This window comes from Neophocaena asiaeorientalis, unplaced genomic scaffold (genome assembly GCF_003031525.2).
Source record: "Neophocaena asiaeorientalis asiaeorientalis breed wild unplaced genomic scaffold, Neophocaena_asiaeorientalis_V1.1 scaffold182, whole genome shotgun sequence".
Classification (NCBI taxonomy): Eukaryota; Metazoa; Chordata; class Mammalia; order Artiodactyla; family Phocoenidae; genus Neophocaena; species Neophocaena asiaeorientalis.
Genome location: NW_020174648.1, coordinates 5,719,281 through 5,741,729, shown reverse-complemented (window position 1 = coordinate 5,741,729; position 22,449 = coordinate 5,719,281). Strand labels below are relative to the sequence as shown.

Sequence of the window (22,449 nt, the reverse complement as noted above, 5' to 3'; positions counted from 1 at the left end):
TAGAGTGTATGTAGGTCTTGGTACTGTCTGCAGTTTCAGACATCCCCTGTGGATGAGAGAGAACTACTGTATTCTTATTCAGTCTTCCCCTCCTACATCTCCAACTGAGGCCTGCATGATTAACCTTTAGAAAGAGTAATGCAAATTAGTAATTACAGTCATCCCTTGGCATCCACAGGGAATTGGTTCCAGGACCCCCCCGCAAATACCAAACTCCACGGATACTTAAGTCCCTTATATATTGCATAGTACTTGCATATAACCTACGCAGATCCTCCCCTATTTTGTTCTGTTTTGTTTTGTTTTTGGCCACGCTGCAAGGCATGTGGGGTCTTAGTTCCTTGACCAAGGATCTAGCCATGTCCCCTGCAGTGGAAGCTCAGAGTCCTAACCACTAGACCACCAGGGAAGTCCCCTCTTCCCTATACATCTCATTCTTCAAGTACACACTTACATAAAATTTATTTAATTTAAGGGGAGAGATACCTATACTGCTCTTGAGATAGTAGGTTGTTTAAATTCTAATAATTCTTAATGACTTTATGTTTTTTTAATTAAAACTACATACTACAGAGGTTTTTAAAATTCCTTTCTTTGATAAGAAAAAATTCAAGCTCAATATTATATTACCTAAAATTAAATCAATTTTGTCCTGAAATATAGTTTTGAAAACTGTAACAGTCTGTTTTCTTTATCTCATAAACCACGGGAGTTTCATATCAGCTCTCCTTCCTCCTCCACCTTTTTTCCCCTTTTACTTTGTGCCAATCACAGGTGGATGCTCAATATCACCCCACAGCATAAGATAAATAAGCTTGGAAGGTTTCCTAGCAACATATTGTTCTGGGAACCTGCTCTGTTTCCCTGAACAAGATGAAGCCAAACATCCTAGAATCTCAGCCAGATGGGAAAGGATTAGCTTATTGAGGGGCGTTTCATGCTTTTTTTTTAAATTTCACTTTGAAATGAACCTCTTAACATAACAAGATTGACTTTTAAAAGGACACTCTTTTACATATTAAAAAAAAATCCTCAGTAATAGTTCCAATTTTAAAAATACAGTTTTAGAAGAAATTCTCTAGAGACAAGCTTGTAACATGTAATTCACTTATTGCTGAATGGATCCGTTTTAGAACTATGCGGAAAATACTTCCACATAAGACTGATGTTCAGCCTGATACCCAGTGGTACCAGTATTCAGCTACAAAAATATTAACATATTGTACTTCCTTCTCATTTTGTGTTAAGTGGCTGCTGGAGTAGGCTCCCTCCTCACAATGCCTCTACACAAATCCTCTCACTTCTCCCTTGACCCCTCCTTCTAGAGATCCACAGGAAACCCCTGTCACTGCTTAAAACTCTGGGACTTCTTCCCTTTTCTCCTCAGCTCCAGGGCTACTTCAGTGCCAGTGATTTGCCACTTGGTCTTGAGAGTCTGGTTTTGGTTTTCAGAGTATATGATTAATACAGAGAAAAGAAAACTAGAGGAAATTGCCCCCCTCAAAGTCAAGAAAAATAACGTGGTTGCTGTTTTGTTAGCACTTGATCATGTATATTTTCCTTGTTGTTTATCGATGATCTTGAGGCCACACAGTTGGCAGGTGGTGTTTTTCTTTCTCTTGCACTCTCGTTGGTCACAGCATACTGTTAAAGGTCTCTGGAGATGGAGTAGTAAAGGGTTAGAGTTTCTCATGCCAATATTCAGCAGTGGTTTTGCAATTCAGTGACGTGCTGGAAAATGTTCTTTCTTCTAGTCTCATTGGGTAGGCGGTTCCCCATCAGCCAGGTGAATACTGTCATCGTGTGGTAATTGAATGATTTACACTACCTGACAGGTTTGGACTGTGTGCAACTTCCCAGTTGTGGTGAGAAGCAGATAATTCCAGTACTCACAGTGCTCCTGGATGGGAAGAACAAAGTAATTAGAATAAGCTGGGGAATGACACCTGGTGTCTTTGCGTTTTATTTAACAAATTCTGTGGCCAGATTTAAGAGAATTGAAACTATCCCCATCCCAGAAAACCATAAGATAATTTTATTTTCATTGGTGCTTTCCATTCTCTCTTGCTCTCTCTCTCTCACATGCTTACATGTTTTCTAAATACCATGTTTTGAAGTCGACAAGAAACAATCTGTTGAGGGCCTCCTAGGGGCCAATTACATTGGTAGGCATCATAATGGATGCTGAGGGGCATCAGTACATGGTCTTTGCCTTCACTGAGTCCCCAGTAATTAGCCAAATAATGCACTGATCTTTTTAAAAATTTCGATAAATTTATTCTTCATTTCAAGTCATTTACGTTAGGACCTAAACGTTAAGGAAAGATTTTGATGTCTAAAGGAATTATATAATTTTGATTGTCCAAGAAAAGCCTAAGAGTAGACTTAGTCTGTTATGTATAACATGTAATAGATTAAAATGGATTTTTTTGAATATTTCCTGAAAACACAGTTTTAAAAAATTCAATGAACCAGGCATTATTTTAGATACTTTGTCATTTAATTCTCCTGACAACCATTATGAAATAGAAATTTGCCTACCAATTTTAGAATCTGTTTTCTCTCTGATATATTATTAGCTCCATTAAATTTTTTGTGTGTTGCTCAATATTTTATTTTTATAAAATAATAATTCTCACTTTTAACATGTTGGGAGAGTGAATTTTACTTAAAGAAAGTTAGTTAACAGAATTAACACCACTGTTAAATACATTAACAAGAAAAAGTGATGCTATATCAGCAATGTTGCAGAACAGACTACAGCGCATTTTGGTAAATAAAGTTTTATTGGAACACAGCCATACTCATTTGTTTGTTTATTACCCATGGCAGCTTTTGTGCAATAACAACAGTGGAATTGTGACCTAGATTGTGTGGCCCGCAAAGCCTAAAATATATGCTATCTGGACCTTTACAGAAAAAGTTTGCAGACCCTGTTCTAGAATCTAGATTTTCCCCCTACATTGAGTCTGGGGCGCTCCTTTAGAATGCCAGAGACTTCATTGGGAAACACATCAGAAAATGGTTTCCTAAATGATCTCCTTGACTAACATGCTTGTCCTCTAATCCCTGCAGGTACCGACCAAGAAGCTAAAGAAATATGAGAAAGAATACCAGGCAATGCGAGAGAGTCAGCTGCAGCAGGAAGACCCAATGGATAGATACAAGGTATGGGAGACAGGGGTCGCCTGTCAGAGCCAAGTGCCTTCTTTCCCCTAAAGTAGCAGCTGTGGAAAGTTTGTTCCCTCTGTTCCTTCTTGGTTGATGTAGACTCTCTGACCATGCTCAATGTCCAGGTATGTTTTCATCTCAGGAGACTCCTGAGTGGCCAACCATAATATTTCTTTTCTTTCAGTTTGTATATTTGTAGGTAACTTCACCCGTTGCATTTATACTGGGAGTCTTCATAAGAAGCTGAGAGAAAGAGAGGGAAAAAGAAAGAGAGAAAGTGGCTATCGACTACTTTCAAAAATGAGAAAAAAGGAAAATGGCAAAGTACGGTTTTAGCTGTGCACAGTCACATCCACAAAGACTTTTAGAAGGCGAACTGCTCCAAGACTGGCACAAGAATGTTTCAGACTGACCTGTGTCTGTGGCCAATGTTCAAAATACAAACTCACTCGAAAGGAGAAATAAAAACCACAAAGCTATACTGAGCACAGTCATGGTGTTTGTTGCAACATTTATTTCCACAAACAAATGTATGAGTAACAGTGACATTTCATTACAGTATGCAGTTCAAGAATCAAGATGATTTCAGTTTAATATCGTAGTTAATTGTAGTATTTTAAAAAATGGGAGCCAGTCATAAAGATCTCCTCAGTGGTAATTAGCAACAGTGTTTCCATGATACAATGTTGGGGAAGTACTGATTTCAAACTTATTTTTTTTCCAACGGAAAAATTCGTGTCTCTCTTCAACATGTTTTAATTCTCCAGATCACTACAGATACAGAATGATTCCCTCCCTCTCCACATCAGTACATTAGGACAAGAGAATATTGTATTCATACATTGAGCACCAGCAATGCCAAAAAGTACTGCAATGACATTATTAATTAAACCACCCACTGTGGGATGACTTCTGCTTGTATAACTAGAGTTGCCTCCATGTGGTCAGAAAGCTGGACACAGGCAGCTGCAGTTACACAGTATATCTCGTCTCCGTTGCTGAATTGAATAGCATTGGAGGTTCACATAGGGGAATGGTGGAAGGAGTGTATGGATTTTGTAGTCAGATCTGAGTTAAAAACCTGAATTTCTGGAAAAGGAGACAGAATTTGGAGTCCAAGTTGGGGGTTTTAATCCCTATGCCGTTGTTCAGCATCTTGGACTAATTATTGAGCCTCTTCCTCATCTGTAAAACATATAGTATACACATTTCCTTGAAAGATTGTTGTGAGGATGAGGGATTTTATATGTTAAGTACCCAGCACATAGCTGGTGTTCAATAAATGGTTGTGATTAGCCTTATTAGGTCCACTGCCTCTAATTACCCAGTTATTACTAGAATAATATCACCTTATTTGTGTCTGCTCCACCAGTCCCTTGATTATCTTTCTCCTGTTTCTCTCGAGTATTGCTACCTAATAATCTAACATCAGTGTGTTACTGCCCTTGTTTATAAAACCAGCTGATAATAAAATCCCACATATTGCTATGGCAGATAACTATTACCATATAAGGTGCTCATAGATAAAGTTGGAAGTTAATTTCCACCCCTCAGTAAAACCAGTTTTAATGCAGCTTATGTAGCATTGCTGCTTTAGAAAGGCTTGAAGTAGTAATTATAAAATATTATTAAGGATCCAAAGTGAAGCTCTCCTACTGCTTGCATCATTCTAATTTTCTTATTGCTGCCATTGTTATGAGTAAAACCTAGGAAGGATACTTGAAAATAGAAGAGAGGGAAATGAAAGACTAAAATGGTGTATTTAAAATCAGCCTGGAACTGAACTTATTATTTCTTATATCCTTTTTGTGTCAAAGCAGCTATGTATAAATAAATAGTACAATGCATATTATTTCTTAAAAAGTAATTATCACACATATACTATTGATGTGTACAGTTTTTACTGAAGGGTCAAAGTAGAATTAAACTTATTTTTGGTCTTTGTTTTGCAAACAGGTACTACTTTTAAGCTTGAATGCTCTTTTTATGCATATCAGACACCCTCTATAGCTATTTCTTTTGTGTTATTGTAATAGCTTGTCAATACATCATCCAACTAATGTTTCTATACACTTTTTTTTTTTTTTTTTTTTTTTTGCGGTACGCGGGCCTCTCACTGTTGTGGCCTCTCCCGTTGCGGAGCACAGGCTCTGGATGCAGGCTCAGCGGCCATGGCTCACGGGCCCAGCCACTCCGCGGTATGTGGGATCTTCCCAGACCAGGGCACGAACCCGCGTCCCCTGCATCTGCAGGCAGACTCTCAACCACTGCGCCACCAGGGAAGTCCCACTTTTAATAATGTCTAGAAATTTGTACTGGAGATAAACTTGGTAAAGTTATAGTCCTCACATTATAATTACATTTTCAAGGTGACACTTGACAACATAGTGTCCAACCATCAACAGATTTGTTCTTTCAGATATTCACTATCTAGTTTAAGAAGCTAATTACAGTTGTATTCATTAGAGTAGGAAGGTGTCTTAGGAGATACATTTTAGCAACTTATAAATTTAATCCTGTCAAGAATAAGATCTGTGCCCTGGGAATAAGCACTTTATAACTCATAGTTCTTGGACTGGGAACCCAAAAATTCTCAAGAATAACTTGGGAAGATCTTTGAAGGCCTTGAGTCAGAACTTATACCAGTTCACTGACAACCCCTCCTCAACCGTTAGGATCCATAGTGTTTAAAATGACTTGTTTATCCTCTAGCTTGCCATACGGCAAGGGAGTTAGGAAGATTGTGTCAGTTAAAAAAAAAAAAAAGAAGGCCAGAAATGTCATACCTTAAGATATTCCAAGAGATTTTTTCAGCTTTATACTGTTTTTCTTGGGCATGGTAGGGTACAAAAAGAGGATAGCTCTCAGTCACATTCTTGCTGTAGCTATCTAAACATGTGTTTTGTGTCTATTTTTATGATATATGCAAACATCTACTTCTGAGGTTATGTCACTGTGCTCACCTGTATCTAACACTTGATGAAATGGTGTTGGTATAAATTTAAATTTTAGAACCCTAAGCACAATGAAAATGTTCTGGAATTTGATCGTGGTGACAGTTGTACAACTTTGAGAATGTAGTAAAACCACTGAATTGTATATTTTAAAAAGATGAATTTTATGGTATGTGAATTATATCTCAAAAGAAAAAAAAAATCCAAGCAAGATGTCTGAAGAGAATTGGCATCTGCCTGCCATCTTTTTTTCGTAAACCTCAATCACACCAGAGGTACCTGTGCACAAGCCATACTTGTGGGAGGGAGACCTCCTGTCAGAACTGGAGCTAATCAATGACTATAGATCTTATGTGTACTTATATTTATAAGGCAAAGGCCAACATAAGTGGGTGATGCATTCATTTTTATGTATATATACATACATGTGTATATATATATATATATGTAGTATATACGCATACATATATACATGCACACAGACATAAACATATAAATAGATAATGCATATATATATATATATATACATACACTGCCTGTGCTACCTGGTGTTGACATCAGTTTGTATTTGAAACCAGTGAGCTCTATAATGACTGCTTATAGCCTTTGGTGTACTCTTTCTGTTTATCTTCCTGACTAGATTCCAAGACACAGAAAGGAAACTTTATGGGAAGAAGAATATACAGTATTTATTCTAAGCCTCTTTTATTGTCCTTCTTAAGTTTGACCTGGCCCGATTTGTGTAGTGGTATTTATCTGCTCTGATATTTTGGTTTGTAAATTTATTTATAGATTTCAAGTGAAGTGAAATGCAGGATGAAGGTTTGTCTGTAGAAGTACATCATGTATACTTTTATCTTCATACAAATCCCCAGAAAACAAACGTTCATGGATATGTGCAGCTGTTTTAGTCATTTTAAAAATTAGTAGCCAAGCCCCTAAAAAGCAGCTATCAACTTCAGAAATTAAAATATCATTTGCTATTTTAAGGTGATGAATTGTTTTCATTTGGGGGAAGTTAGTTTTCTAATGATGTAATCTATTGATGGCAATTTTAGAGAACTACAGTCTTCATCTGTCTTTAGAAGATGACATGCTTTTCTTGTTTAATTAAAGAACTACTTGTACAAATGTGGGTTAAGCCTTCAAAAAGCACAGCTAATTAATTAAATTCAGTGAATGTCCCAACGTGTAATGAAGGTTATGTTATTACCTGTTCTAGATGGGCAAATCCTAGAAAGAATCAGGAATGCTTAAACTCTCTTGGGTTTGGGGGACAGTATTATAAATACATAATTTCTAATTGAAGAATCTTATCTATGTTCAGTATAATTAAATCTAGAATGTTTAACGTCTTTCTTGAGGTTAGACATAGTACATTTTTTATCAAAATGTAATTCAAATAGAAAGAAAATGATTCCTGTAAGTTCACAGAAGGTTTTTCTTGCCCATACTAATTTTTGTAGAGCAGTCATCCCTGCATGTGATTTAAAATTAAGCTATTTAATTATAAATAGTACAAACAGTACAAACAAGATTTTCTAAATAAAGCTTAACTTGTAGTATTTGCTATCCTTACATATCTAAGGAAATAATTTAGAACAATTGTCACATTTTGTTTTTAACTTGATAAGTGAAGAAGTTTATGCTAAACATACGTGGAAAAAGAAGACCCCCACCTTTTTTTTTTTTTTTTTACTGTATTGGACCCTTCCTTACTCAGAGAAGTCAAGATAAGTGAATCCATCTTTGAAAAGTATTTTTCTTCCAATGAAAATAAACTTCTTATTTTTCACATCAGAGGTATTGCTGGCTTTTGGAAATATTTGTTATGAAATCATGTGCTTTTAATGAACAGTGATAGTCAAGAGGATGATTTCTATCTGCCTCTGACAACTTAACGATAAACTTCAAAAGGCTGCCACTCTTTCCTTTTGCACGTGGGTAACTCGATGAACTCACTGTTATAGGATTGTGGAGAAGGCAAGCCTAAGTTCTCTTGATGCTTCTCGAGCCACTTAGCTAAGAAGGAGCAGGTGGTTTCTGATGATGCTTGTCTGCTGATTGAGTTATACTTAACAGGAGAGGCATAAATGTTATGCATATTAAGAATCTCTTGGTATATTTATCAGTGATCTTCAGAATTCTCCAAAAATTTTCTTCAGTTTTTAGTATGTCTTGTTTCCTGTTAAAGGAGTCTGACGGAGAAAATTACATCACACTCCTATGTTTCTACGTCATCTGTAACCCATTTGCTTTTCAAAAATTTGATTTGTATGCTAGAGTAGTACAGGGATTTGCAAACCATACGGCCGGTGGGCCAAATCTGGCCCACTGCCTGTTTTTGTAAATAAAGTTTTATTGGAACACAGCCACATGCTTATTATCTATAACTGCTTTTGCACAACAATGATGGAGTTGAGTAGCTGCAACAAAGACCATATGGCCTGCAAAGCCTAAAATATTTACTGTCTGGGCATTTACATTAAAAGTTTGCTGACCCCTATGCTAAAGAGTAATCTAAGATTGTTTTTAAGTGCTATGAGAAATGCAGTCTCGTTTGCCAACTGCCAGTTAGTTCGTACTGACAAGATTTTCTCTTTAGTTTGGCATTTAAAATTGTTTAAATTTCCACCAGAAAGATAAAACTGGATATGCTGGGTAAAGTAGGAGCATAAAATGATTTGAGACATCCAGATTTTCTTTCTCAAATTTCATCTACAGATAATGTAGACATTTAAACAGTTCATCTATAGGCATTTGTCTTTGAATGTCAAAAACCTGTTTGATGAAATTTGAAGATGATGACTGTCAACTCTTTTGAAAGAGGCATCCAGAAGAAAAGATGTGAGAGTTGAGTGTGTTGTTGCTAATAAAATTACACTGGGTCTTTTAGGAAAATATTTTCTCCTGACCCTTAAATGTCTTTAAAAGTCTGTGCCAAGAATTCATTATAGCAGCAGACAGCACACCCAAAATACTGAGCTAGAGTCATAAAGCTGCCTCCTGCCCCATCATTTTTTCCTTTAAGGCTGAGTTTATTTTCTTCTGATTGCCAGTTCACATTTCTCTGGTTTCTCATCTTGGAAAAAATCACATTCACCATTCCTTATACTGCTTCACCCAAACTCCAACCCCCAGACACAGAGGAGAGCTGAGATCCATTTTTCTTTTGCATTCCCCTGCCCAGCAATTTCATTCTGTTGCCTGAAGATGAAATATTTTGCAATGTTTCTGACTTTGTCACATAAGGAAGTTCCTTCCACCCAGCTCTAATAACAGTGTAAACAACTCACACCGTAGTTGCAAATAGTTCCACAGACAGCGTTTTCATCAGTCATGCAAACTGCAAATAACAGCGTGGAGAGGGTGGAGTTTAGTGTATCAGTCTTCCTGAGTTGAGACTTTGCCCATTGGCTGCCTCAAGTATACTTTCTTGCATCAAATGTTAGCTGTCCTGGAGAGAACTTAGAGTAAATGACACTCTAAGGAAAAACAGAAGAGCAAAATAGCATTAACAAGCGTCTGTTTTTGTTATTGCCATTTCCTAATTGTATTAGTAGGTGTGCAATTTCATTGGATATTCTTTTTTTTTTCAATTGTCTTTGTACCTATGATTGAAAACGGTAGTTGGTCTATGGCTTTTCAGGAGGTAAGTTTTTTGTCTATGTATGTCTGTAATATCAGCGTCTGTCTCTCTGAAAAATGCAGTATCCTCCTCCCCAAAGTTACTAACCCAACTTTCCCAGCTGCACATCTCCTATGCAAGAGGGGAGGGAACTAATGAGGAAAGTTGTTGTCTGCTGTTTGTTCGAATGTTGTTAATTGTGTGACATGGAGGAGGTTTCAGACAGTGTGCTGTGAATTTTAAGGGTTATGTAAGCATTGTCTCCTGTAGCCTTTTCCGAAAGGCAAGGGAAGCGATTTGCCTGTGTTGTTTATGGGCTCTGAGCGTTCAGCACATCCGCTTGTGCAGACTTGCGGCACGTGAGTATCTCTGCACTGGCTGAGGTTATGGGGCCACTTCACGTCTTTCTCGGGTGGGCCGTCCTTGCCAACATTTCAGAACGAACCAAGCAAGATTCCAACCTTTCCCAAAGCTAAACTGTCTTCTTTATTCTAGTATAAAGGCAGACTTTTTCTTCAGTCAGTTCTAAAAACAGTTTTGGCTCCCTGGGAAAGGCTGGAAAAGACAGCCAAGTCATGTTGTCTCTCTTTAGCCCTTGGTAAGCGTGGGCGGGTTCTTCTTCATAGAAAGGCTCCACCTTGCCCCGCCCCCAGGTTCATACTTTGGAGGACGATACTGCATTTCTGGCCCCAGAGCTTTGCTTTCCCACGTGTCTGAGTGCAGAGCAGGAGTTGCACACTTCCCACTGTGCTGCTTGCTTTGCACACACTGAACTGAAGCTTCTTGCTAGAGCAAAAGCCACTAGGCTTGCCCCCTAGGCTATTTTGCTTTTTAGGGACCCTCAGACACACCTAATTTCTCCCCAGTCTTCCCCTATCCACCCCACCCCCTTAGCTATGTGTCTGCGAGGAAAGGTTTGAGTTGCGACAGTCATGGTAATGGGAAGTGACCAGTCAGGTTTCAACCAAGCTCACACCTCTTTCATATATAATATAAGATAACCCATCAGACATGTATCTCTAATCAGTAGTGAAGTAGCTCCTGGTGCAGTTTTTAAGTACTTTGAACAAAGTGCTTTTCCATAGCGTTGTATGACTTTACCTGGAGGTTATTTTAACTTGATTCTAAGCATATATCACTGTAACCTGAAAAACTGGTAGCTGCAACATTTTTCGCTTGTGCCAAATTAACGCAGTGTAGATAAGTAGTTGAGGGAGCTGTTTGCATCTTGGAGACTTAAGTACAACTTCAGTAAAAATAGGACACTTAGGAATAGGTATTCGAATAGTCTTATCACGGTCTCTTTTGAGGGGATTTATCAAGAAATGAGAAAAATCTCTTCCCTGTCTAAAGCAGTCTGCCTTGTGAAATATGGTATGATGAAACTGTGCTTGGTATTGCTGTTTGTTCCTGGCAAGGAGGAAATTTGTTGGAAAAGTTTTTGAACCATATTTTTTTAATCTGTTTCCAACAAGCATGTAAGTTGTTTCTGTAAAAAGGGGTAATAGTGTGATATATCAGGACGAAAGACTAATCTCTAGCCCCTGCTAGAATCTGGATGACTTCAGCAAAGATTGAAAGATTCAGCTGTAGACACCCTGGCTATTTTTATATTTTAGTTCCCACTTTTATTATGCTTCTATGGGAGGGTAGAACTTCTGTATATTGAGGAGACAGACAGAATTTGATGAGTATAATTTGCCCCTACAAATATGTACACTGTCTTTTCAGGTATATCTTGGGAAAGGGTTCCTGGCAAGGCGTCCTTTTTTGTGAGGGGTTACATTGTATCTTGGTCACAGAGGAAGATCCATTAGGGTTTCACATAGAATATGAGCTTCTAATAGGAGAAGACTTTTAAAAAATTCTCATTTTGGCATTTTATCCTTTCCAATGGAACTGAACTTCTGAATTGCTTTTTATTTCTTAAACAACTTTTTAAACACGTGTATTGTATATTCATTGTAGACAACTTGGAAACATTTTAAAAGCACAAAAACAACAGTTAAAATAATCCACTACCCAGAGTTAATGTTATTTATGTTGTTATGAAAATGAGATTTTCCAGTTATTTCTTTTTTTCCCCTATAAAGTAGCATAAGCATTTCTCCTGTCATTAGAGAGAGATATTTTTTACTTATATTTTAACACTGTATGGAATTCTATCATTAATTTATTTAGAAGTATTTAGGGTTTTTTTTTTTTTCTTTTTTAGTAGATCTCTTTTTCAAAAATGTTTTGACTGTTCCCAGCTGTTCCAGTCTACCTTTAACAAAGGAGAAGGGAGCAATTGACCCTGTTGGCTGGCTGTAGTCAAAGTGCACGTTTGTCCTTTGGCTTCTTTGCTGGCCCTGTTTTTGGATCCTCTACCTCCTTGAAAGTCTCAGCCTTTGCCCTTACCATCTGCTTCTTAGCCCTTTTTAAAAAACAAAAAGAAAAGAAAAAGAAATCAGGGCTCTTCTTTCCATATAACAAACTCCAGGTGGTTCTACAGAAGATAAAATTCACTCCCTGCCCCCCTCCCCGCCTTGCCTCCAGTATGGTCTGATAACTATCTTCCAGGGCATAGATTTGGCTTCTGGTTGTACACCACTGCTTTGTCTGAGTTTTTGCCATCCTTGCAGAAAACACCATTAGGAGTGTAAATCTGAAAAACAGGAAGGTCTTATCACATTGATGTTTTTCCTGTCAGCTCTCTTTTGAATCTTCCCTAACTGCTAACAATAGCAGAGACAGCACTTTTGATACTTTGGAAGGGAGGTCGCTAAATTGCTATTCAGAAAACAGAGTGAATGTACACAGTTCATAATGACTGGTGAGGGGGAGATCTTGCTTCATAAGAATTAGTGACTTGCTTTCTTCATCATATAACCGTTTCAAATTTTTTTCTAGGAGTTCAAGGGGCAAAAAACAACTCAGCAATTTATTTTACCCAGAACCTTTTAATCTGAAGTTTTTTAAAAAGGCAAAACAAACATTCAGAGACATTATCATAAGGACGGTGGCTCTTACTAACACAAAAATTGGCGTTCAGAAAAGTAAATACATTCATATCCAAGGAATGAAAATGTCAGTTGATAGCAAAACAAATCCAAACCGTGTATCTTAAATATACTCAATTAATTTAAACTCTGATATGGGAAAAACCATTTAGGGAAATGTCTATTGGTTTCCCCAATTTCATCCTTACTGTGTCTTGCAGTTTCCTTTGAGGTCAAGGGTGGGATTATCGTGCATGTTTCAAACAAAGACTTGCCTGTGTCTGTATTCTAGGTCTATATGAAAACCTCACAAGATTGGGGGTGTGTTTGGAAATTTTGCTTTTCATGGCACGGTTTTTATGATGAAGTCCTGTCTGGAGGGCTTAAGGGACAATTGTAAGTTTCACTGGGTAGAGTTCCGCATCCGCTCTGCTCGCTTAACTCACTGTTGTTTCCCAGACAGCAATCCTGCCTTCCTGTGCCACTCGCGCCTTCTCCTTTTTACACCTTGAAAAGTTCACTTCGTTGTTGTTGTTGCTGCTTGTTTTTCCTCACCAGTTCCACTTGTTTCTGGTAGTATTTCCAGGCACTAATGCCCTAATGCCCACCTCTGGTTGTTGCTCTTTTTCTGCAGAGGGAGAACCGGAGATTACAAGAGGCCAGCATGAGGCTGGAACAAGAGAATGATGACCTTGCCCATGAACTAGTAACCAGCAAAATTGCTCTGCGGAATGACTTGGATCAGGTAAATCTGTCCTTCACTAGGCGGAAATAAGACTATGACAGCCTCCTCCGGGGCAAGGACCAAGTTGCTCTCAGGGCAGTCCCACCAGGGCTTGCTCTGTACTTGACCCTGAGTGAGCTGCCTGATGGGTGAATGGGTGGGTGGTAAGTGGGAGGGGACTGCTGTTCTCACCGGAGACGGTGGAAAACGCAAGCTTTTGAGATAGGTTTCGGTCATTTCCAAACAGCATGTGCAGCATACTTAAAAAAAAAAATAGCTCTATGCTTCTCTGGTGTCTCTTCTCTTAATCTCTACTTTTCCTAAACCAAGGACTGCCAGCATCATTACCTGAGACTATCAGTCACCAAGAGTATGCAGTGCCACTCTAATATCTGTAGGCACTGTAGATTTTTGTTCCAAAAAGATTTCTCGTCTACAGTAAATGTGAGGATTTTATATGAAGTATGTACATTGAGATATGTATTGTTGGATTGACCAGCATCCTAGCGGTTGAGAGCCAAGACTGCCTGGGTGTGCATCCTGGCATCACCACTCACTAATCATGTGACCCAGGGCCATTCTTAACCTGCCCATAGGTTTAAAAAAGTGTTGACCTCATAGGGATGATGTGAGAATTAAATGAGGTAAAGCACTACAAGAGTATGTGTTCAATAAACATTAGCTGTTGCTAGGAAGCCCTTAAATTCTTTAACCTCCTTGTCCTTTCCAACAGTACTCACAGCTTTAGGACTTACTGTTTTTCCGTTGGTTGTGTTTTTGGAAATAATTGGCAATATAGAAGGAATCTTGCACAAATTTAAAGCCATCACTCTATTTTCTGACTTTTAAAAAGCCCATATTCCCAATGGTGCAGGGTCAGAAAAGTTGAGACTTAGCTGGTTGAATCTATAAAAAAGAGGCATTACCTGTGCTCTGGCTATGTATTGACAATATTTAAAATACAAATCCGTTAATAATATAGATATGATTGGATGTTTAGAATTGCAGGAATTTTTTAAATGTTTAAAAATGGTCCCTGCCACAACTCCTTTTCCCAGATAAACAGCTAATTTTGCAGCTCAGAAGTTTTAGCCACAGTAAGATGGGAGATAAAACCACTGTTAAGGAAAATTGTGCTGAAGGGGGAGAGGAGGAAGCCGAAGGCGTCAACACTAAATGGAGTTTGAAAATAAAACAAAAACTGTGCTGCTTGGGACACAGGATGTAGAAGGCAGAAGCAGCAGCCCCATGGTGGAAGGCAGGGGGATGACCCTTTTAACTGCAGGCTGTTAGGCTGCCCTTTTAACTCCAGCCTCTCTGCAGGCTGTTAGAGATGGTATGAAAAATGCGTGACTAAGGGAGTCAGAACCAGGGAAGGTAGAGGGGTCCCCATTCAACAGGGCCACACCCAGCCTGACCTTGGCTGTTGTACTTTTGTAGCAATAAGACCACGGTGTGACTCAGTACTCTAATGAAATTTTAGGTTCCATATTAGCTTTCCAAATGGCCTTGACTGACACTTGATTCTGCCATTTTGAATGTTTTATCCATTAATAGTTTTCTTAAGGTGGCTAGCTAAATGCAAAAGTTTTGCAATAAATCTGTTGTAATCATTCCATGATGTATGTAATTCAGATCATTTTGTTGTGCACCTAAAACGTATGTCAATTATATCTCAATAAAACTAGAAGGAACGGAAGTTTTAATCAGTTAGACTCAGTAGGTATGCAGTGAAATAAGTTAGAGTTGTAAATTGAAAGTTATGTGGGAAATGTATTTGGTACCTTAAAATGTACATTTGGTATATTTAAAAGGTTGAGCAATAATGAAATTAAATACTGACTGAGTTCCTACTATGCACCGAGCACTTTATTCAGCAATGTATAAGCATTATCTCGTTTAATTTTCCTAATGACTCCATTAAGCAAGTATTTTATCTTCCATTTTATAAATGAGGAAACTGACGTACATACTCTGACTTGGAAAACCATCCTAAAAAAAGTAGAGATTTGCTCAAAAATATAGGTACAAGGTTGTTTACTGCAGCGTTACTTACAAGAATAAAAAATTGAAATAATGTATATGTCCAATAGAAGGAGAGGATGAAGATATATCTGTAAAATATCTTTCTGGAATCGTTTTTAAAAACAATGGGAAGGTAATGATATAATAATATATTTTTTTAAAGTAAATTTATCTACATATAATGTTTGCATCTAAATTGCAAGGAATGTATGCTGGCAAAGGGCCATCCCGTAGGAAAAGAAAGGAGGCTGGAATATACATTGACAGGAAAAAAAGCCTACAAGGAAATACATCAAAATGTTACTACTAGATGTCTCTGGGTGATAACAGTAAATCTAATTTTTATATTCATCTTCATACTTTTTTTCAATTATATATCTTTTATAAGGAGACCTTAAATTACTTAACCACCCTTGGTTAAGTAATAACGTGCCTTATAACTCTTTAATGATCAGAAAAAATATTTTATTAAAAAAAATTGTTTCACCACCCAAAAAACCCATTTTGTAGATTAGTCCGGAACAATTGCTAGGGTCCTCCTGAAATTATTGAGTACCTAGGTACCTCATGGAGCTACTAGATCAATCCCTGAAGAAAACATCCCTTCATTTATTCCTTCTTTTTATTTCCTCCCTTCATACCTCCCTTTCTCTTTTTAAAAAAGTAGTTAAGACCTGGCCCCTCTGCCTTGTGAAGCTTATTTTCTAGATGAAAGAATAAAAATTGCCATTTCATTTCATTGCTAACTCAAAAATTGCTGTCTCCTCCTAACATCTAATTTTGTAGTTTCTGCCTGAGCAGGGTTTATTTGCACATCAAAAAGCTGTCCCTGCAGTTTAGGTGTCCTGCCCCTCCAGTCTTTGAGGAGAGGAAGGATATTAGCGTGAGGCTTCCCTGCCTTCACCCAGTTTGCCCAGTACTTTTCCATTACCAGTTCTTCAAAATCAAATCTTTTAATTAAAATAGCAAAACATTGGCATACATTAAACAAATATGAAAGCAGATTGTATTTGAGACAATATGTAAAGCAAACAAACCTAATTAGGTAATTAGGTAAGTTATTTCATACCCATGTCATTTTAGCGCTGGCTTCAGGCTTCCTGGCCCCCAGCAGCTCTTCATTTTTCTCTCTGACAGAGCCTTCTCTTTTGACAACTTGCCTCCCTGAGACTCCTTAAATAAGGACTTCTCAGTGATCAGAAATGAAAAAAGATACAACATCTCCATTTTACTTTCTGTTGCTATCTGCTTTCAGGCCCTTCCTGTTCTTTCTGTTCCCAAGGAACAAAAACAAGAGACACAACCAGTGCTTTCCCACTGCAGCCTGGGCCCAGGTCCCTTCTGACCAGAGGGAGTTCGTGTCAAACCAGAAGCTGCATATCACAAGTGGCACATTCTTTTGTTCTGTTTTAAATTGAACAACTGCCTTGGCTAGTTCTTTTAGAAATTATTTCTGAAAGAGCCTCATCCCTAACGTGAGAGCTGAGCCTTCTGAGCAGGTTATTAGTTGGTTCATGATTTAATCACACATTGCAGTGTTCGTTTCTCTCATATATGTCATAGAAGTTAGAGAGCAATTAGAAGTTTTCATATCAATAAGGCATTAAAAGATGTTGGTAGGTGATTAGAAGACAGTAATGACAATGGTCCACTCAGTCTTATCAAATTATGGTGAAGGTTTTATCATTTGGGCTCAAAGATAGAATTAGAGTATCTGTCTGTTTAGTATTCTGTTCCTGGAGATTCCTTTAACGTTAAAGATGGTTTCTACTTAAGTGAGGTATAGAGGTTGGCTATATAGAGACCCAGAAGACCATTTTTAAAAGGAGAACCTTTTAAAAGGAGAATTCAGATCTGGTTCTATTTTGATGAGCAGAATCAGTCCTACTTTACTGTTTAGCATGGAGGGGAAACTCTGGATACAGCTTCCTGTGGGACCCACAGCAATTTCTGCAGATGTCAGATCTGATAACAGAAATAGAGGGAGGTCACCTGACCTTGGCATAGTGAAGAATGTGCAACAGAAAATGTGTACATAAAACTAATAGGCCTGGGACTTCTCTGGTGGTCCAGTGGTAGAGAATCCGCCTTACAATGCAGGGGATGTGGGTTCGATCCCTGGTCAGGGAACTAAGGTCCCACATGCCGCGGGGCAACTAAGCCCACACGTCACAACTACTGAGCTCACATGCCTCAACTAGAGCCCACGTGCCACAAACTACAGAGCCCACGTGCCGTGGAGCCTGCGCGCCACAACTAGAGAAGAGGAAACACACACACCACAACTAGGGAGAAGCCTGCGCACCGCAATGAAAAACCCCGCATGCCTCAACGAAGATCCTGCTGCCGCAACTAAGACCCGACGCAGCCAAAAATAAATAAATCTTAAAAAAAAAAAAAAGTCCCTCTCGTCAAAAATTTCCTCAGGGAAGTGAGTTTTTTCCCTTTTTTTTTTCTTTTTGGCCACACTGCACGGCATGCAGGATCTTTTAGTTCCCCAACCAGGGATCGAACCCGCTGTCTCTGTGGCGGAAGTAAGGAGTCTTAACCACTGGACCGCCAGGGAAGTCCCGTCCCTTTTCTTATAGATATTTCCAAAATCGTACAACATCTAGATATGCCAGAGAATTTTAGAAGCTTGTTGCTGAATGTCAGGACAGCATTGACTATTCAGAAGTTGGCAGAAGGCTCACTTTTGAGTTTGAGTGAATCTCCCTTCAAGAAACCAAACTTAGAAAACATTTGTTTCAGTGTGTCATGATATATATTATAAAAAGGACTATTTTCTTCACAAAATGGAGATTGCTGAGGGTATGGTAAGAGGTGGTTAAAGTGCAGTCTTCTTTATTAGCAGGGCTGTCACTCAGATATTCTGGGGTAGAATATCTCAGTGGACTGCCATTCTAGGGAGACAGATTTGGTAAGATTTTTAAGAATGCTGAAGCCATCAGGACAGCTTTTTTTTTTTTCCACTAGAAAAATTGGATTTTTTATTTAAAAATATTTTCAAAGGCTAACGCCATAGTGGAACAACCAAAGGATAGTTGAACCAAATTCTCAGGGCATTAGAGGAGCACCTGCCAATGCAAGCTCATGATTTGCTGCCAGGTGACCCTCTGTTGAAGACCTTGGGAAGGATCTCCTGCTTTGTAGGTAACTTGTCATCTGCATTGCAGCTCTAGAATTCGCAGTTTTGAGTTTCCATAATCTACATCTGATATCTTACGATTTATTAAAACTTGCAACATGCATGTTGCATTTTTTTGAGACCCACCTCTACTATTAGGATGCGTTTTGCTGTGTAGATTTTTCCCCCTAAACTCTAATGTATCAGAACAAATTTCAAAGTCTTTAAAAGGGACTTTTTCACTTTAACTACCTGACAGTTCCACATTATCTGAAAACAGCTATAAGCCCTAGGCTGTGGGACATCAGGAACTGGAAGACAGAGCCGAGAAGCTGGACTGTAGTTTCTCTGCCAGGACCCAGCAGACTGTGCTGGCCTGGCCATCTGGACATGTGGGAGATATGGTGAAACACAGACAGAAGGCCACCTGGCCAGTTTTCACAAAGACTTGGACAGCGTTTTGCTGCTGTCAGCCCGGGATGGCTTCTTCAAAGAGCTGCCTCTCTTCTGTGACTGCGGTTTTCTCTGCTGAACTCATTCCGCCCACCTCCACCCAGTCTGCTTCTCCAGGGCCTCAGAGTGCCACGTCCATTCACTCACTTATGGAGCGCCTGCTCTGTCCCGGTCCTGGGCTCAGGGCTGGGGGTGTAGTGACGAGCAAACGAGAGAGGTTTCCCACCTCCCACAGCTGCAGACAGCTGGGCGAGGCACACATTATCACACACGCAGTTTGTCACTGTAGGTCGTGCTGTGTGCTGTCAAGGGAGATACGAGCTTCGGTGGGGTGGGGAGCTGCTGCAGATGGGGTGAGGGGGACAGGGCTCAGACCACGCTGCACTGCAGGGTGAACCTGAAGCCGAGACCTAAAGGGCGAGCTAAGTGTCCTAACGTGTAAAGCAGACACGCGTTAACTAAATTAAATATACAAACACACAGTGCTTTCACGGTGAATTTTGGTTCTGTGTCCAAATTATGAGCAGTGTACTCTCTCCAGGCTTTTCTTGGCTATTCTAGAAATATGGTCTTTTCTGCCTGGATTCTTGGTCCTTAGTTCAGTTTTCCTCAGGGCTGTCTCTATCACGGGTTTTTGGTCTTAATTTCTCCTTACTGCACTCGTTGCTATTGTGAGTAGCCTGGTGGGCCAGATTAACCTGGGCTGGTCTTGGAATGTTCTCACCTAACTGTGGTCCATGGATCAGCCTGTCTGCTCATCCTCTCTGGATCTGCCCCGCGCACCACCAGGTGGAAGCTTCCAAGTGAGGCTCCACCCTTCATCCAGTCTTACCACGCAGTCTCAGAGTGAGTGCTGTAGTGACAGCTGAAAACGTGGAAGATGTGTTTAGAGAGAGCATGGGCTTCAGTGCCATTCCAGTCTGAATTCAGATCGTGGCTCTGATCTTAGATGTGTGTCCCAGTCAGGTTTATTTGATCTCTCCAAAGCTCACCGTCATTACCTGGAAAATAATTTTTGTTGTGAGGATTAGAGATAATGTGTGCTGAGTGCGTGGTACCTGGCTGGCATTCAGTGAAAGCAGCCACCCCCTGGGTGAGCCAGAGGGAATAGAAAGGCTTCCAGTAATGTTGGAACAATAGTAACTGGAGGTCGGAGAAAGTATACACGTGCTTTCTTCACCTTCTTTATGACTGTGATGGACTCTGATTTGCAGGCAGAAGACAAGGCAGACGTGCTGAACAAGGAGCTCCTCTTGACCAAACAGAGGCTGGTAGAGACTGAAGAAGAGAAGAGGAAACAAGAGGAGGAGACAGCTCAGGTAACAGGCGTAGGCGGGCTTGTCCTTACGCAGGTGTATTGGTACGCGGAGTTGATTAATACTGTAAACAAGAAGTAACATGAAATTTGTTCAGATCAAGGGCGATGCTGAAGCAGTACATGTGAGTAGAATTGAGGCAGCATTTCCACCCTTGAACAGCTTTTAGGAATTTGCCTTGACTGAGACGTCTAGCGAGAGTGGTACGCTTTCTCCAAGTTTAGGAAGTTGGAATTATGATGCAAGAGCTTTGAGGCATCTGCAGATTTCATGTTGTATCTCCAAGATGTTTGACTTCTCTGAAGTAGTTTATGAGGGTTGCTAAGCTGGAAGCCTACAGAGATCTCTGCTGAGAGTCACCTCCATCAGTCACGCATTTTCCCGATTCATGCCTTAGAAGAAGGGGCACCCACGTTTCTGTTCCTGGCAGAGCTCTCAAATCTTCTTCCCTGAGAGAATAAAAAGAAACCCTTTGGGAGCCAGCCCTGAGGTTAGCTCTCTACAGTATTCATGTGCGTTGTGAGGCTGAGCAGCTGGAAGACACACCATCGCCAAGGACCCAGAGGTGACAGGAGGGACCTCTCCACCCTATAGGAGTCAAAGCTTCCGGCTTCCCTGAGGAAGAGCAGGCTGCTTCACCAATGGTCTCCATCTCTGTCCGTCCCAGCCAGGCATGATTAGCTCACTTATAATGGGTTCGGTTCGGAGACATCAGTAATACTAAATATAAAACAGCACACAAAGCATTTCAAAGACCTACATCCAAGCAACCAGAAAAACTTCCAGTAAAATTACTAATGAAGGGATGTGTCATTTAGCACCTTCTGGGATTTATAAAAAGTATTCCATGATTTTTTTTTTTAAATGATGCGATGAGTCTTGGCAATTACTGTGGACCAAGATTTTTGTTTTTCTTTAACATACTCAAAAATATTCGGGGGTCGATTGTCCAGTTTGATCTAGCCCTTTGGATGGGTTTTGCTGTTTTCTTTACTTCCTATTTTTTGGTGGCCCACTTCAGTACTTCAGGTAAAGAATGAAGCTGTTAGCAAATGAATTTAATCCATGCCCCTCTCCTCTCTCTCTCTGTGTGTGTGTGTGTGTGTGTGTGTGTGTGTGTGTGTGTGTGTGTGTTTATATATGTGTGTATATCCTGTTTTAATTGTTGTGGTTCCCTTGTGAGATAGGGATTATTCTCATTTGTCAGATGAGTAAACTACAGCTTAGAGAAATTAAATGAACTTGCTCAAAGCATCTCAGCTATCTCAGTTGACCCTGAGTCAGTGCGGCCTTATTGCAGAAGGGACGAAGGGTATGGCTGAAGTCCTTGAATTATGTAACAGAGAACAGAGACCAATATAAACAACTAAGTTTGAATCAGTATAACCTACAAATGCTCTTAGAAGTTTAGAATGTAGCAAATATGAAGAAATTCCGAAATCTTGTAATGATAGGACCAGTTATAAATTGCAGTAACTTGTGAATTTACAAGTACCGAGTATACTCCATTCATAATTTGGGATGCTGCAAAGCAGAATTCATCAGTTTTTTTCTGATTGTGTACTTAAAAATTAACCAGAGTTGTATTTTGTTTGGTCAGTTTGGGAGAATCAAATTCTTTCCATTTTAGCTGGTGGCACCTGAGCTTTTTCATTGCCTTAACCTTCTTCAATACCTAGAATTCTAGAGCTGCCAGGCTACAGAAATAACTGTGCTTTTAGGTTTAGCATTCATAATTTAGTATTTCTGCTACTGTAACAAGCACTGCATTATGTCACTTTAACTTCTTCTGAAGTCAGTGTTTCTTCAGTCCCCATCTCCCATGTCTGACTCTAGTCCCAAAAGCCTCTTGTTCCTGCCTCCTGAGGGGTAACAGCAGTGTCGATATGGGACGAAAGAAGAAGCCCTAAAATGTTTTCTCAGTAATTTATTGCAGAGCATCAAGAGTACATGCAATGCTGCCTTGATGTTTTGTTTTAGACTCTCATAAGGATAAAGATAGCTTCTGAATGGACACTTATTTAACAACATATTTATAAAGTAGTAAGAAGCATAAGCAGTTTTATACTA

General features: G+C 39.4%; 1 protein-coding gene across 10 annotated transcripts in view; it reads left to right on the top strand.

The window, feature by feature from the left end:
• RABGAP1L (RAB GTPase activating protein 1 like) overlaps window positions 1–22,449 on the top strand; it is a 668,427-nt gene that overhangs the window by 632,662 nt on the left and 13,316 nt on the right. For 7 of the 10 annotated variants that reach the window (XR_003005040.1, XR_003005039.1, XM_024758766.1 and 4 more), the window contains 3 exons: window positions 3,076–3,168; window positions 13,369–13,479; window positions 20,278–20,382. Coding sequence is in view for 8 of the 10 variants with exons in the window: in XM_024758766.1 (XP_024614534.1) it covers window positions 3,076–3,168; window positions 13,369–13,479; window positions 20,278–20,382 (309 nt within the window). In the remaining 2 variants the exon portion in view is untranslated. Of the gene's footprint in view, window positions 1–3,075; window positions 3,169–3,355; window positions 3,662–8,156; window positions 9,778–13,368; window positions 13,480–20,277; window positions 20,383–22,449 lie in introns of those variants that run through there. The other 3 variants (XM_024758767.1, XM_024758774.1, XM_024758773.1) reach the window with 2 other exon arrangements.